The 17874-nt window shown below is 40.5% G+C and overlaps 1 protein-coding gene across 5 annotated transcripts in view; it reads right to left on the bottom strand.

Annotated features, from left to right (window-relative positions):
• prickle3 (prickle homolog 3) overlaps positions 1-17874 on the bottom strand; it is a 35110-nt gene that overhangs the window by 2447 nt on the left and 14789 nt on the right. For 3 of the 5 annotated variants that reach the window (XM_058389450.1, XM_058389447.1, XM_058389446.1), the window contains 6 exons: positions 9133-9316; positions 7765-7878; positions 4095-4232; positions 1872-2075; positions 1595-1781; positions 148-486 (listed from right to left, as the gene is read on the bottom strand). In XM_058389450.1, coding sequence (XP_058245433.1) covers positions 148-486; positions 1595-1781; positions 1872-2075; positions 4095-4232; positions 7765-7878; positions 9133-9243 — 1093 coding nt within the window. In that variant the 5' untranslated portion in view covers positions 9244-9316. Of the gene's footprint in view, positions 1-147; positions 487-1594; positions 1782-1871; positions 2076-4094; positions 4233-7764; positions 7879-9132; positions 9317-10715; positions 10833-16022; positions 16258-17874 lie in introns of those variants that run through there. The other 2 variants (XM_058389448.1, XM_058389449.1) reach the window with 2 other exon arrangements.

Below are 17874 nucleotides of genomic sequence, written 5' to 3' on the forward strand. Positions count from 1 at the left end.
AATACTTTAATGGTGAACAATTTGTCTGCATGCAAAGATAAAATCACTTTACAGCAATGACATCACTTTTTTTTTTTTTACGGAACAAAATGTAGATCTGATGTTTCTTTGCGTAAAAAATAAACCGGTACTGGTTATGCTTCATACCTCTGCTTTCTGATAAAGGGGATGATTTGGTTGCGGTGGACAGTTTAGCAGTTGCAGTGGTGAGATTGCTGCCTTCTGGTGGCCACAGAGGAGAATTGCGTTCTTGCTGCTGTTGATGTACGAGTTTGTGTGAGGTCGCTTTACACTGCAGGGCCGAGTCACAGGAGTCAGAGTTATTGGGGTCTTCTCCAAGAGAGCAGGGTCGGGAACAGAAGATGAGTCCCCTGCGGGGGAGGAAGGGTTTGCCCAGCAGGGGCAACTGACAGCGGGCACAACAAAAACACGCCTCGGATGCGTGCCAGTGCTGCCCCTCGTACGTCATCTGCCCCTGATCTATACCTGCAAATAAAACAGTAACATGTAACTGCCAGCAAATACATTTAATATATACGCTTATTATATGAATATAAAATGCAAATGAAATATAGAAAAGCATATAACCTATACACTGATCAGGCATAACATTATGAGCACTGACAGGTGAAGTGAAAAAAACTGAGTATCTCCAAGCAGCAAGTGAACATTTTGTCCTCAAAGTTGATGTGTTAGAAGCAGGAAAAATGGACAAGCGTAAGGATTTGAGCGAGTCTGACGAAGGGCCAAATTGTGATGGCTCACACTGGATCAGAGCGTCTCCAAAACCGCAGCTCTTGTGGGGTGTTCCCGGTCTGCAGTGGTCAGTATCTGTCAAAATAGGTTCAAGGAAGGAACAGTGGTGAACCGGCGACAGGGTCATGGGCGGCCAAGGCGGAGTGGGGAGTAAAGTATTGCCTGTGTGGTCCGATCCAACAGACTGTTGCTGAAGAAGTTAATGCTGGTTCTGATAGAAAGGTGTCAGAATACACAGTGCATGACAGGTCAGGGCTGTTCTGGCAGCAAAAGGGGGACCGATACAATATTAGGCAGGTGGTCATAATGTTATGCCTGGTCAGTGTATATAGTAATATATGGGTATAGACTTATGGGTATATAAGCTTTTAGCATTCAGTAATTTTTCAGAATGTAGAGGTTTTCCCTGATATGATGGATTTAAAATAAAAGTCAGCTATCCAACACAAATAAGATGCTGTGATACTACTAAGATTGCATTACACCATCATACTGATATGTTGTATACAGTGAAAAGGGGAGGTAGGGGTGGTTAAGGGCAGTTTGGGGTGGGTGGGTGGGGGGTATTTCCATTCCTGAAGCACCACAGAATCAGAGTTTAATTCCAGCTCTAATCCAACCCAGCTGATCCGGTTCATCATCGGCGGACTCGGAATATTAGAGCCATGTGTGTGAGGAACTACACTCTCTACGGTGGTGGATCTCCAGGAATGAGGTCTCTAGTTTTGAGCATTCGAATTCTTTTCCAGCGTAATCCGTTTTCGTGTTATTTTATCACCCACGAAATGCCGTGGCTTTCTGTTTGAGCTCATCGCGTGCGTCTCGGTGAGGTGTTTACCGATGTGCTCTCCGCAGGTATCGCAGTACTCGGCGTAGAGAGACTCGTAGCAGGTACAGCAGTACGGCCGGCTCTCTCGCATGATGTAGCGCTGACCGCCGAGCGCCGTCTCGCACTCAAAGCAGCAGAAGTGCCTCATGTGCCAGTGGCGTCCCTCCGCCTCCGTGCACTCGTCTGCCAGAATGATCTAATCACAAAGAGAGGAAAACGGCTTGGATTGAAAAGGCACTGCTGAGGTGAATTAGGAGTACTGAGTGGTTAGGGCAGTACCACTGACCTCATCACAGGCCTGACAGCGTGGTTTGATGCGCTCGGCGTGGTGACGTCCGCAGTAGATATGGCCGTCCTGGTAGAAGTAGATGAGGTCGACGAGCAGCTCGCTGCAGGTGGCACACTGGAAGCACTGAGGGTGCCAGCATGTCCCGTGTCCCGCACGAGAGGCAAACACAGCTATATCACCTCCATAAATCTGCCTTCCACACTGAAGGGGAACAGAAAACAAAACAAAAGCGTGAAATTCATAGCTGCTTTATTTTGTGAATTATACGGGCATGCAGAGTGTGTGAATGAAAGGGAGGGAAGTGGAACAGTAAGGTGAAGAGGTGAAGAAGGTACAGGAGTTTAAGTACTTGGGGTCAACAGTCCAGAGTAATGGAGAATGTGGGAAAGAGGTAAAGAAACGAGTGCAGGCAGGTTGGAATGGGTGGAGAAAGGAGTCAGGAGTTCTGTGTGATAGACAAATATCAGCGAGAATCAAGGGGAAGGTGTACAAGACAGTGGTGAGACCGGCCATGCTGTATGGTTTAGAGACAGTGTCACTGAGACAGACAGGAGTCAGAGCTGGAGGTAGCAGAGCTGAAGATTCTCTTTGGGAGTGACATGGTTGGACAGGATTAGGAACGAGTACATCAGAGGGACAGCTCATGTTGGACGTTTGGGGGACGATGTTAGGGAGGCCAGATTAAGATGGTTTGGACGTGTTCAGAGGAGGGAGAGTGAGTATATCGGTAGGAGAATGTTGGACATGGAGCTGCCAGGCAGGAGGAAAAGAGGAAGGACAAAGAGGAGGTATATGGATGTAATAAATGAGGATATGAAGCTAGTGGGTGCAAGTGTTGAGGATGCAGAAGATAGAGATAGGTGGAGAGATGATTCGCTGTGGAGACCCCTGAAGGGAAAAGCCGAAAGAAGATGATGATACAGGCATTCAGAGGATAATATGGACTTCCTAAAAGCACACAATATGAGACTGTCAGGGATTTGAGTAACAAGTTCTCAAAAATATTTATATTTCAAGAACCAAAATCAGAGTGTTTAAAATCCCAGGTTCTAGTGGCTATATTGCCTCTAAATAAAGGATCTAAATATTATGTTATGATGTTCTCATTTCTTTAAAAAAACAAACATTATAGCTATTGATCAGAACACAATGTAGGTCTCAGAAGCTATACACTGTACATACAAGTCATCTCCACAGGCATCTAAAGGGTTAACTTGTACCTTGAATGTTGTTCTATTGGGTTTGTATGCAGTGAGCACATATAGTGAATAGATATAATGAAAAAAGGAGTTAAAAAATGTTAGGATACGCAACGTAAAATGTCTTTTTTTTTTAATGAAGGCATCATTTTTTACTTTCCATAGTTTGTCATGCAAACATTGAACTGAATGATGCTGCAACTATTTCAAGATCTTCGATATTTAAAGAACATTTAATTACTAAAAGGCATTTATGACCTAGACCAGTTTCTAAAGTTATTTGGCAGCACTAATAAATCATGATGAGCGAACACACTCAGAGATTTATTATATAATTACACAACAAACCTGAAGCAAAGCATCCAATCCAGTTCGAGTATAGCCTGCTGTCTGAATGTACCCTACACACAAAGGCTGATATACGTTCTTAAGTAGGTAAATAATCCACAGAATGACTTCACTTATCATCAACAGGACACTCCCACCCTTTTAAATCTGCCCTTGCCCTTGTAAATGTCACCTGCGCAGTCTTATCACGAGTCAACTTTGAAGCCGAGAAACAGTAAATCTGCTTTCAGACGCTCAGGAGGTCAGAATGCCCCCTTTTTCTGAACACTGAAATAACCCGAGCGCTGCTCTCTGGGTTTGTTTTGTTCCACATGGGTGCAGATCAGGCAAAGCTGCATGTGTCTGGCAAATCCATAAATCAAGACCCGATGAAACAAAGCGTTCCCTCCCAGGTTCTGACACACCCTCTTAGCAAGAATTCATCAGCGTGGGTGCGTTCACAGGGTAATGGAAGGAACGTGGCACAACTCTGGAATGGATCTGGTTTAAAATACTCCACGGTGTCTGCACACTGGATGAGTTTTGGGTTTCTGTCAGCTAATGAAGTCATCGTCATGTGATCTGTGACGGTCTTATAGCGACAACCTGTGTCTGCATGCTCCATATTTAGTGTCTTTTTTTTTTTTTTTTTAGAAATCAACCTCTCTCTTCCTGTGTGTGTGTGTGTGTGTACCTGCTGGCAGATGGCTCCGGTCATGGTGACAGGAAATAGACGCACAATGCCGCGGCCTAGGTTCTCTCTCTTCCTCTGCTGACTGAACAACCGCAGTTCCTTTTTCTCCTCCTCATCCAGAGAGTTGCAGTACTGCGGCTACACAAAAGAAACACACACACACACAGTTACAGAAAGTTCACACTACAGTTATTCAAAATCATGCTGTTACACTAAACACAGGCCCAATTCAATACTGCTCTCAGAAGCAAAAATAAAGCCTTGTATTTTTGTACACTTAAGTTTACAAATGAATTTGATTTTCATTGGAGAATAAAAGATTCATAAACCAGGATCTATTCTGACCAGTGATCCTGGGATCGACTCCTCTGAATCCTTCATGACCAGATTAATTCTCTTGATTCAAGTTTATCATGAATGACCTCTGTTTGTAAAACATGTAAATCAAATGCATTATATAATATATATCCACTGATTATCCAGAACATTACAATGATATGGTGTAGGTCCCCCTTTATACCACCAAAACAGCTCTGACCGCTTGGCTAATCGCTGCATACTGGAAACTGGGCACAAGTTTTGGAGATGCTCAGACAGTCGTCTAGAGATCACAGTTTGGCCCTCAGATTATTACACTTGCCCATTTTTCCTGCTTCCAACACATCAACCTCCAGAACTGACTATTCACTTACTGTTTATTATGTCCACATGTCCCATGTTATGAGATAATTAACCTAATCCACTTCACCTCTCAGTGGTTTTTACATTTACATTTCTGGCATTTGGCAGACGCCCTTATCCTGAGTGACTTACAATTTATCTCATTTTTATACATTTGAGCAATTAAGGATTAAAGGGCCTTGTTCAGGGGCAGCTTGTTGGACCTGAGATTCCAACTCACAACCTTCCCATCAGTAATCTAGCACCTTAACCACTGAGTTACCACACCCCATTTTAATGGTTTTAATGATACGGTTGATCGTTTTATCTTAATATACACACACACCACACACTGACTGATAGATAGATAGATAGATAGATAGATAGATAGATAGATAGATAGATAGATAGATAGATAGATAGATAGATAGATAGATAGATAGATACAGACAGATAGATATAGAGACAGAGAGACAGACAGAGATAGAGACAGTCAAAAAGATAGATAGGTAGATAGGTAGATAGATAGATAGATAGATAGATAGATAGATAGATAGATAGATAGATAGATAGATAGATAGATAGACAAACAGACAGACAGATAGATAGAGACAGTCAAAAAGATAGATAGATAGATAGATAGATAGATAGATAGATAGATAGATAGATAGATAGACAGACAGACAGACAGACAAACAGACAGACAGAGACAGTCAAAAAGATAGAGATAGATAGATAGATAGATAGATAGATAGATAGATAGATAGATAGATAGACAAACAGACAGACAGATAGAGACAGTCAAAAAGATAGATAGATAGATAGATAGATAGATAGATAGATAGATAGATAGATAGATAGATAAACAGACAGACAGATAGATAGAGACAGTCAAAAAGATAGATAGATAGATAGATAGATAGATAGATAGATAGATAGATAGATAGATAGATAGATAGATAGATAGACAAACAGACAGACAGATAGATAGAGACAGTCAAAAAGATAGATAGATAGATAGATAGATAGATAGATAGAGACAGTCAAAAAGATAGATAGATAGATAGATAGAGACAGTCAAAAAGATAGATAGATAGATAGATAGATAGATAGATAGATAGATAGACAAACAGACAGACAGATAGAGACAGTCAAAAAGATAGATAGATAGATAGATAGATAGATAGATAGATAGATAGATAGATAGATAGATAGATAGATAGAGACAGTCAAAAAGATAGATAGATAGATAGATAGATAGATAGATAGATAGATAGATAGATAGATAGATAGATAGATAGATAGATAGAGAGACAGATAGAGACAGTCAAAAAGATAGATAGATAGATAGATAGATAGATAGATAGATAGATAGATAGATAGATAGATAGATAGATAGATAGATAGAGACAGTCAAAAAGATAGATAGATAGATAGATAGATAGATAGATAGATAGATAGATAGATAGATAGATAGATACAGTCAAAAAGATAGATAGATAGATAGATAGATAGATAGATAGATAGATAGATAGATAGATAGATAGATAGATAGACAGACAAACAGACAGACAGAGACAGTCAAAAAGATAGAGATAGATAGATAGATAGATAGATAGATAGATAGATAGATAGATAGATAGATAGATAGATAGATAGAGACAGTCAAAAAGATAGATAGATAGATAGATAGATAGATAGATAGATAGATAGATAGATAGATAGATAGATAGATAGATAGATAGATAGACAGAGACAGACAGACAGACAGGTATAGATAAACAGATAGACAGACAGATAGATAGAATGAGAGACAGACAGACATAGATAAACAATCAGACAGACAGACAAACAGATAGATATATACAGACAGACAGACAGACAGACATTAGAGACAGATAACTAGATAGATCGATGCGCGCGCACACACACACACACACACACACTTGTGCACACTATCAATCTCATGCTTGTTTATCTCATAGTTGGATAAAAAAATGGTGATTGCGACACTGTCACATTTTTTCTCTTCTCTTACCTCACCGAGTGTAATGATATACTGCACAGTTGGTGTGAAGAGACCAGGCCAGAGAGAAAATGAGGAAAAACAGCAGAAGAAATGTGGCAGACAGTGTGAGTGTGTGTGTGTGTGTGTGTGAGTGGTGAGGCTGGGGTATGACCCAGCTAACGAGCTAATATTTTGCCCGGAAGGTCAGTGGTACGAAAGTTATAACACGAAACTCCTCATTATCAGCAGCAGCAGATCCTTGTCTGTTCTTTAAATATACACACAGGTCATTATTTAACATCCAGTTAAGCTGGATTGACGATTCTGCATATTCACATATATAATGTGTTTTCTGCATTTAAACCAAGAATTGATTGCTGTGTTTGTCCACTTTTATAGGAACACCTGTACATTCATGCATTTAATCTTACATAGAATCCTGTAGATACAGATCAGGAGCTATAGAGAACATGGGCCAGATGAAGATCCTGTGCAGCCTGGCCCTTTTCGTCAGAAGTTTTGCATCGTCAGCCTTTGTTTTGTTTTTTTCCACACCATTCTGTATAACTATTCAGAGTGAAAATTCCACTCTTGGATCAACAGAACCCAGTTCATCTGGCACCGAGGAACATGGAACGGTCAAAGATTTTCTCCTCATTCTGATGAACATTAACTGAAGCTCTTGACGGATGAGTGTGTACTATGTCTGGTTCCTGATTAGAGAACACGCTGAATAAACTGTGTGCTAGATTTGGAAGAAAAATGCCACCGAATTCATTTCGAATTCTGAATTTGATTATTTAGGGAAAAAACACTCAACCTCCCAGAGCTTCGACACGGCAGGAATGCAAACGATTCAACTCTATCCTTCCTCATCATCCCTGATTAATATAATAATACTCCTGACTAACAAGAAGCTGAAGCAGATGTTCGATCAAGGCTCGTATTAGACCCAAGAATGTAACGTGTGACGCATTGGGTTGAAGCATAAAAGATTCTGACCTCACTGTCATGGGCAGGGAGCTGATGGAGGAGCTGTTTAATGCGATATCTTTCTCCAGGGCTGTTGACATATGGCACCTTGTCCTCAGGAATACAGCTGAAGTACTGATATACCTGCAGACATAAAGGGGGCATTAGGGGGAATTTAACAGTGCACATAGTGACCAACAAACATATACAAACGGTGGGCAGTAAAGGCAGTGTGTAAGCAGAAGAGTAATGGGAATGTTCGGTACACTGTAACCCGAGTCCTCTGCTTCTGTCCATACAGACCGGCTCAGTGAAAAGAAAGGTGAGCTCCAAGAACAACACACAATAGACAATACACACTCGCTGGCTCAGTTACTATCACTACACTGTTTTTGCTTACTGCAGACTTAAGGAGGCTCACACACTACGCTACACTACACACTGTCCAAGCCATAGATATTACATCAAGAACACAGTAAGTTTCAAATGAATCAAAAAGATCAGAGATGTTTATTCTAAAGCCCCAAATTACACATACGCTTAACGTGTCATACGTCACGTGTGGGAAACGGACTACAAGTAAAATAAAATCATTAAATATATACCAAAGATCTTCTATTACTTATGATTCTTTAACAAGAACAAAAACCAATTCTGATTCAGAACGAATCAAATGACTTCAGAAAAATCACCGTCTTATTTTATCGCTCCTATTGACTCACATACGTTATAAGTAAAACATCTGTAAGAAGCGTGAGTGCGAGAAAAATCCGACACGTAAAACCTTACCAACGAAAAGTAAAATCTTTATTGTAGTTCTAATTAAAAAAATAATAATATCTGATTCAAAACAAATTGTTGTGTGTTCTAGATAATAAATCTTATCCATAATAATAAAGCTCTTTCTAAAGCAACCTCAAGGCTGAGAAATGGGCTACAACTAAAACATCATTAAATGCCTAAAGACAGATTTCTTCTTGAAAGAAATAAAAATCTATCAAAAAAGAACTGAATCAAAAGAATCAAATAACAAATTGATTCAGAATCAAGTTCGAAATAGTCTTAAACTATGAAGTCTTGTTCATTTGAAACAATTAATTTCTAGAAAGAAGCCAAATTAAAATTAAGTTAATAAGTTAATAAGCTTATGTTTGGTTTCATAGGGATGTATTTAAATTCAAAATTGAATTGAATAGAATTTAATCGAATTAATATATAAATTTGACTCTATTCAAGACAGTTCATTTCAGTGTAACCAATCTGCTTTTGCATTTAATTCCACACTAACAGGAAGTGAATCAAAACGTCTATTAAGGTTTGATTCTGGGAAAAACAGACATTTTTTCTTAGCCAAGAGTCTGAAATCACGAATATTTGTTCTGTGTCACATCTGCTGACCTGTTCGGGCTTGAGACCAGGCGGCACCCAGGCGTACTCCTCCGAGGCACATCCCGAGTCGTCGTCCGAGATGGAATGCCTCTGGAAGTCGGACACCAGCTTCATCATCATCTTCTCCAGCTGTCCGGGTACGGAGCGCACTGCATGCTCTTCTCGCACACACTTACAGTGCACACAGATCTTCCTGCAGGAAAAAGGGGGGGGGGTTTCGTGAGGATGTGGCAACACGGCAATACAGACTTTTGTGTGGAGCCACACAAAAAGGGGGGATTTGTAGAAGTACACGGAGTATAAGAAGTTAATGCTGCTGCAATTACATGGATGTACTGCAGCAGGGGGAAAAGCCTCGTAACCCACAGGTAACCTTCAACATCACTGAATATAAAAAAAAGATCAATTTGGGTGCCATTATTGAATCTAACCCGAGAACAAATATCACGCTCTTTTCCACATCTGTATAGACTCCGTTTGTGTGCCTTTCCGTGGATTGACACGGGATCCGTCAAAACATGTCAGGCTAGACTGCTAATGCGAGTAATAGACAGAGAAAATCCTCCTTTTTTCGGCTTAAGGGGTGACAGTAATGTTGATCCAAAAAAGATTCTCACCAATCATGAATGAGAGCAATAATGATTCAAAGGTTTGGAGCTGGTATTATTCACATAATTAAAGCATTTTTAAAATCTAATCCTGATCTCTTTTATCCGTCATGTATGTGCGATGTTCCATCAACAATAAATGCAGAATGTTTCTCTGTACTGAAAGAAGAACGAAAACCCTGTTTCATTTAAACATGTTGAAAACTGCATAAGAAAAAACATTGGATGAGCGGAAAGCAGTTGAACTTATCAATAGCTTTGGCTGAAGACACCAACAACTGCCCTTGAATTTCCACAAAACGTCTTTGTATTTCTGCAACGCTCTGATTTCTGTAGATTTGGATTTTTTCTTTACACAATTGAGCATGTAACAGCTGGATCGGTGTGTATTGTGTCAGAGCTGAAACACCATTTCACGCTTGTGCGTTCACGCAGTCTTAGCTTTGTGGTTGAGACATGACGTCATATATAAGCCCCCTCGGTGTTCCTCAACACGGCCTGACTCAATCATGACTCCTAAACCCTGTTATTAACATTAACACACACTCACACAGCTGGGTCATCAGCTCAACTACAGTACAACAGAACGACGAACACTATTTTAAATTCCCTTTGACAAGACATTTTCAGATGAAAATGAATATAACACGCTAAAGTGAAACTGATCCTTTTATATAATACCTAAACACACACACACACACACACACACACACACACAACTGCAGCAGCACATGCACAAGTTGCACCATCAATACCACAGCCTCCAGACCACACACACATTTACAGGAGAAATGATGTGCTGCAGTGACACAAACAACACCATCAATCAGTCAGAATTCTCCTACGATGTTACTGCAAGCCTGAACCGGATTCATATTATTCAAAACATTTCAACAGCGCATGACAGCATGATAGTTATATATATATTAAATAAATAAAACATGAGAGCGATATATATATATATATATATTTACATATACGCACTGAACGGAAAGCGGCTTCCAGACTCAGACTGTCGGTAGAAAAGCTGCACTGATTTACTTCTCTGCTGCCCTGCCCGTGACCCGGCGAGATCCACCACTCTGGAAGAGCTGTAACGTACTGACACACCACCAGAGCGATAAAGAGAGAGAGAGAGAGAGAGAGAGAGAAAGAGAAAGAGAGAGGGAGGGATCAAGAGAGCTGGTCTGAAGATTAGTGGATGTGTTTACACACCTCTACAGTGATGACTCCAGTCTCCACCCTATTCGAAACAGGAAATGACCGGACCTTCTTTTGAGAGGAGTGTGAGAAGGTGGCATTTCTACTTTCACTTTTATTGTATTATATTTGAGAGCGAGAGAGAGAGACCAGTCAGGTAGTAACTGCAAACAGATGGCAGTGCTCCAAATACATAAACATTTTTATAATCCTTCTGTAATAATCACATATCCATCATATAAAACCAGTGTAAATATTTATAACAACGAGAGCCATTCATCCAAGCTGACTCACTAGTTCAAGATCACGCGGTTACCTCATCCTCAAAATGCCGGGTCTCATCCCTTCAGTCTCCAGCTGCGACTTGCCAATAAAGAATTTCCCTCGGCCCTCTTCTGGACTCGCCCCGAAAGCCTCCGTTTCTTGGCAGAGGTGAAGCGGCGGCACTGAAAGCCCTTCGGCTGTGTAACCCGTAACCTCTGTAGCTAATTCTAGCATGTTTAAGTTTATCACAGAAGACCAACAGCGAATGCATGATGCTTGATGATCAGTACTAAACAAAGCAATAACCTATTTCTGGATTTTTGTGATAAAATACAGGAGGTTTTTACGGAAAATTCATTCATTTCTACAAAATAAGAACAATTTTGATCCCTTTTGGTTTATTTTAAATATACATTGAACATCCACTGGTGGAACTGCACAATGCAAAATAATCACTCAGATACAGGCCATGAACTTCAGGTGACATACAGGTGGAAATACCTTGCTGCTTAAAAAAAAAAGGTCAAAGAAGAAAGTCTCCAGGTTGGTTCGAGCTGCCAGGCAGGATCTAATAATCACCTCAGCAGTCACTATAGCAAGCTCCTCATCACAAAGAACGACACAAGAAAAAACCTGTCAACCCCCAAGGTGTGAACTTTGCACAGGTAATTTCTATAATCTACATTCACCGCCCTGAATTTCAAGCTAAACACCTGCACAAGGTAACTGTAAATACAGATAACCTTCCCAGCGTAAATATTAAGAGAACCTGAACTTGAGTTTCTGAATGAAATTCCCTGTAACTTTTCCTATTCAATGTACACTGATCTGGCATAACATTATGAGGTGAAGAGAATAACACTGGTTATCTCCTCATCATGGCACCGGTTAGTGGGTGGGATACATCAGGCAGCAAGTCCTTAACGCTGATGTGTTAGAAGCAGGAAAAATGGACAAGCGTAAGGATTTGAGCGAGTTTGAGGAAGGGCCACATTGTGATGGCTAGACCACTGGATCAGAGCATCTCCATAACTGCAGCTCTTTTGGGGTGTCTGCAGTGGTCAGTATCTATCAAAAGTATCCTTTAAGTCCAGTAAGTCTTTTAAGTCCTGTAAGTATCGAGGTGGAGCCCATGTAGGCTGTGGGTCAGGGCTGTTTTGGCAGCAAAAAAGGGGGACCAACACAATATTAGGCGGGTGGTCATAATGTTATGCCTGATTGGTGTATGTTTTTAGAAGTATAACTACTGATCACTTGTTTTTTGTTCAGATAAAGAAATTCAACTTGATGTGTTCGTTGTTTATCTGCATCCGTACTGCATTACTGCCGTTCACTACTCCTTTAAATGAATTACATGAACATGATCATGCTTTCTTTACATATTCTAACATCTAAGGTGGTCAGAGATCAGGGTCAGTCACGGTTCAGAGTCATGATCTGCCATGACCATGTTTCAGTCATGCTTCAGCTCTATTCAAGGAAAAAAAAAAACCTGGCTGAAGATTTGCATGAACCACAGCACCCTGAATCTCCACTTAACCATGTGCGGAACCCGAGTCTGAATACCAGCAACTTTCCCTGCATACATAATAAAGCTCTTGGATTGAAGTCACTAAATGGGGGGAAAAGAGGCCAAAGTGATTAAAATGGCCTCAATTGGGCTTGTTCTAAAAATAATCAAAGCTTTTTAGAAACAAAAAATGTGGTGTTTAGGAAGCCTGGTTTCTAAAAAGTGCTTTTTAATTTGTGCTAAATGTTTTGTTGAACCTTAAAATAGATCCAATCTAAACATTTCATTATTTAAGTGGAAGGTTGTGCCTGTAGTTATAGATAGTACTGTGTGCATGTGTGTGCATGTGTGTGTGTGTGTGTGTCATGTGCACTGAGTGCTCTTGCCTCACGGATACAAAGGGAGTTCAACAGACTGTCTCCATTTCTAGAGGGCAACTCGGTTCCCTTTATATAAATATACACACACACACACACACACACACACACACACACACACACCATGCCACAGCCTTCTCCCTGTTCCCGTGCTTCATATCAGTCACTCATGCAGACGCTCCTCACGCCGTATACAAGACTCGCAGCTTCATTTCCATGCTGTTTATCCGTCATGTAAGAATGAAAGAATCATGGGAGTCATTAGTAAAGGCCAGCGTTCACAGTGCCAGAGGTTTTAACAGCCTGAGATTATTCAAACATTACTACATTACTGTAGACCATCAGGCTCTCGCTCTTAACGGTGCAACTTGTCCCCCACCACCAGCACCACCTTCTGCATTCAGAATGCCCTTTTAAGGCAAAAATAATCACGAGATCTTTGCACCAGATCGTAGCGGCCAAAAAAGTGCCAGAGAATCCTATAACACTGTATCAGTGACTGGAATAATGAGCGTCGGGCGAAAGGGTGAATGTAAATTAACTTGGCTGCAAAGTGTAGCTGTCACGTCAGGAATACAGGCCAGATTTCACTTGTGATAAAAACATAGGAGGCGATTTTACGTTAATCACACACACACACACACACACACACACACACACACACGCTCAAGCCAAAATGGAGAGAAGTGTAATATTTAACCCTCATACAGCAAACACACCGAGGATCAGAACAGAGGCGTGAAGATTTAACTTCCGGCAAAAGATCTCAAGCTCCAGATTTACAAACACAAGCGGACATCTGAATGTGTGCGGTCAGGATCATGTGTGTTTGGTCAAGTGGTACAGCAGCAGGTAGTAATGTCACTATTAACAGCTAGACATTCTCTCCACAAACAGACACACACACACTTTGTTAGTGCCTTTGTGAGCAAGATTCATTAATGTAATAATTAATGTTGTGTTACAGCTACAGCGGACACTTACAAACCCAAAAGGTCAAAACTGTCAGAACCCACACACACTCTCCAATTCACACACACACACACACACTCTCTCTCTTTCTCACACACAGACACACATACAGACACACACACAGAGACACAGACACCCAACCACACACTCTCTAACTCTCTCTCTAACTCTCACACACACACACACACTCACAGGGAAAAACACACACAGACAGATACACACACACACACTTAAAGATGGCACATTTATAATAACCTGCAGACACAAATGTCATCTGAGAAACTTTCTGACTGTTTGTTACTCATGTCCAGATTTGATGCGTTTCTTGACAGTATGTCAAATTCACTTATGTCAACCTTATAACCCTATAAAATACACACACACACACACACACACACTCAGCTGATATGTCAGTCACCACTTCAAATACACGCCAGACTTCTCTGGGTATATTTAGCTCGGTTTAACTGGACAACTGGACAGCCTAGGTGAATTAGTCTCTCTCTCACACTCTCACACACACACACACAGTGCAGATTAGAGTGCAACTCCAGCTGGACATTTTGTCTCCAGATTACATGGCAGCTTTCTCAAACACAAGGTCAGGGATTGCGTTTGTGGAAACAGCAGGGCGCAAATAATTTGTAGTTGTTAATCCCGGCATGTCAGGAGAATGATTTGGGTGACAGGAGCAAAATAGAGAGGAATGCGGTCCAACTGCTAAAGGGGATCAACAGAGTACAAATATGGAAGCATTTCGATGCTTCTAAACTCAAGAGAGTTTGGCGTCACTGCATCGAAATATTTCATATTCCACCATTACATACAAACCATTACTATCATTTATAACACTATCTATTATTAGTATTACATTACAATAACACAACACTGACCTGAGGATCTCCATTCTCACCATGACCTCAGGTGAGGAACTAAAAGCCGGCTCTAAATGACTAACCGGGTCACTAATGAAGCAACAGTTCCAGTAAAAGGTCACTACAGCATCTTCACAACCTGTTTTTATGATCAGGTTTTATTACTATGAAGCATCCTGAGCATGGGCCGAGTCAGGCTTTTTTACGAATTCTCGTTAGTCTAGAGGAGACAGGAAGCAGATGAGTGTCTCTGTTGAGTCTAATTGGCTTCAATAAATGACAGAAACCATTCCGGCTGGAATGAATCCACTGCTTCACTCCCCGGATCCCGAGACGCAGGAGATTCTGGTCTTTTTTTTAATGAAATATAATTATATATAACATATAACTGATTCTCTGGATGGATCTGAGCCATGGACAGAGCCAAATGGGGACCATCACACCGCCACGGATCTGCTGTTACATGGGTCAGCTTGCGACAGGAAGGAATTAGTGCTAAGTCTATAATGACCTCAGAAACTACACTGACCTAATAGTTCCTCATGGGCCCTTGGTTGCTGTTGTAGAATGGACATTATTCAGTTAAATTTACATTATTTACATGTCCAGTGTCACCCAAATGAGGATGAGGTTCTCTTCTGAGCCTGGTTCCTCTTAAGGTTTCTTCCTCATATCATCTCAAGGAGTTTTTCCTCACTGCCATCGCCTTGGTCAGTTATATATATTCCTTCTCCGTTTCTCTACTTTTGTAAGGCCACTGTGAAACAATGTCCATTGTAAAAGGCGCTACACAAATAAATTGAATTGAAATGTTATTGTTTTAATTCTATTAATTCCAACATCCAAGCATGTAATAAACAGCACGAACAGAAGGAGAGCGAACTCTTTCGTCTTGTTAACAAGAACAACCTATAAAGTCAGAAGAAACGTTGTCTGTAACATGACCCGAGACGATGACACTAAATCGCACACCGATAAACTTCTCTTGGCAACATGCCTGCGCTCCAAAAGTACCGAGATCATAATGAGAACACATGTAACATGATCATTAAAACCTCCAAAATGACAAATCTCAAGTGCTGGAATGATTTACCTCAGATCTCCAGAAAACTGTCCCAAACCTGCAGTGATTAAAAATCCTTAGCAGACTTTAGTGAGCTAGCCATTCTTCAGTGGGCAGCAGGAGCGTCAGAGCTTGTTGCGCTGACTCAAACCAGACGCTTTCTCTTTCCTTCGCTCTCCGGGTTCCTTTTCTTCCTTTCTCGCCCCGGGGCTCGGCAGCTACACCGAGGCTCAGACAATAGGTGACTTCGCTCAACTTGTGCAAACATCACCCCTCCCCTCACCTCGCCTCTTCTCCCCTCCCTTCTTCTCCTCTACTATAGCCCTTGCATTTTTCCCCTCTTACCGTCCCCTCTCTCTCTCTCTTTCTCTCTCGCTCATACCATGTTTCAACATGACTCTTTCACCACCCTCCAATATGTCTGAGAGGTTATGCAGGAGGTTAGGTAGATGTGTGTTTAACTATAAGACGACACATAAGAGAGAAGCGCTTGTCAGATACATCATAGATGCACTCAAGTAACACGTCTTATGGAGATTAAAGAACATGCCTGGCTTATGAAAATGTTTTTTTTTTTGCCTACCGGTGACATGCTGATGTCAGGATGATACAATTCAGTCTAGACTTGAAGAAGAGAGTTTAAATAATTGAACATCCTGAACAAGCTGTTTTGGAAGCGTGCGATAAAAGCCGCCCGTCAGGCTTAAGATGATAACCTGTCCGTCGGTCCATCAGCATTAGTCAGTAAAGAGGGTGAGCTGGAATTCTAGAGGCTTCTCTCTTTGCTTGTTAGCTCGTGTTTTCAGCTTTATTTTGAATTTTTAATTGACCGGCTTGTTGCTGCTGTTGTAATTGTGATACCTGATCCCACCAGCGTGACAAATTAAAGGAAAGGAAAAAAAGGTGCACTGTAGTGGGGGCACTTATTTTAGCTTGTATATACGGATGTTTTCCTGCAAGCATTGTATGCCTACTCTCTAGTCAATCACGTACATCTGTAAGCTCATGTATGCGAAAGTGGGCAGAGTGCGGTTTCCTCGGCTTGTGTTACGCAGCCCTGTGATGCAGCAGGGGCAGCAGTTTAAGAAAAATGCAGCTGGTTAAGGTTTGATGTGTCTTGGAAAAAGTATTTTTGCCCTAACTTTGGAGGGAAAGAATTTCAAAGATGCGGGCTTAATTAAAAAATAAATAAATAAAAAATCATGTTAATTACTTAAGATTTGATAAAATATAAAACAGAACTTTATTAAATCCAAAGAATTATATATTATATTTATTATAAGAACTTCATTAATCCCGAAGAATTATATATTATATTATATATTATAAGAACTTTATTAATTCCAAAGAATTATATATTATATTAACCTTATTAATCCTGAAGAAATTCTATATTATGTCTAAAAAAAAAACATTAGTTAATTAAATTTTCCAAATATTTATATACTCAAATCTAAGAAAAGCCACATCTCTATCAAATGTTTCCTCAGAATGATTACAAAGATTTCTTAGCTTGTTGTTGCTGAGAATATAAAAAGATATAAGATGCTAAATACTGTGCTATGCCACTTACCCTAACTATACATTGTTGCCTGACAAAACAACAGTGAAGTATTGATATTTTATTGCTTAAAAAAATAAAACAAGACATTTACTTCAATCATAACAACAATGTTGTTTTAGCAAACTCTCAGAAACCGAAAGGAAAAGTTAGCCAGGTCAGCAACAGCAGCAGTTACGCTAAAAAACAGCACGTAGTGGACAGATGGACAATCGGTTGAGGCGTGTGATGGCAGCCATTAGAGAATGACGAATCACTTTCTGAATAAACCGTAGAGGTGACTTATTTAGCTGTGTGTTTTAACATTAGGGGGTTGTGTGT

Source organism: Hemibagrus wyckioides, linkage group LG05 (genome assembly GCF_019097595.1).
Source record: "Hemibagrus wyckioides isolate EC202008001 linkage group LG05, SWU_Hwy_1.0, whole genome shotgun sequence".
Taxonomy (NCBI): Eukaryota; Metazoa; Chordata; class Actinopteri; order Siluriformes; family Bagridae; genus Hemibagrus; species Hemibagrus wyckioides.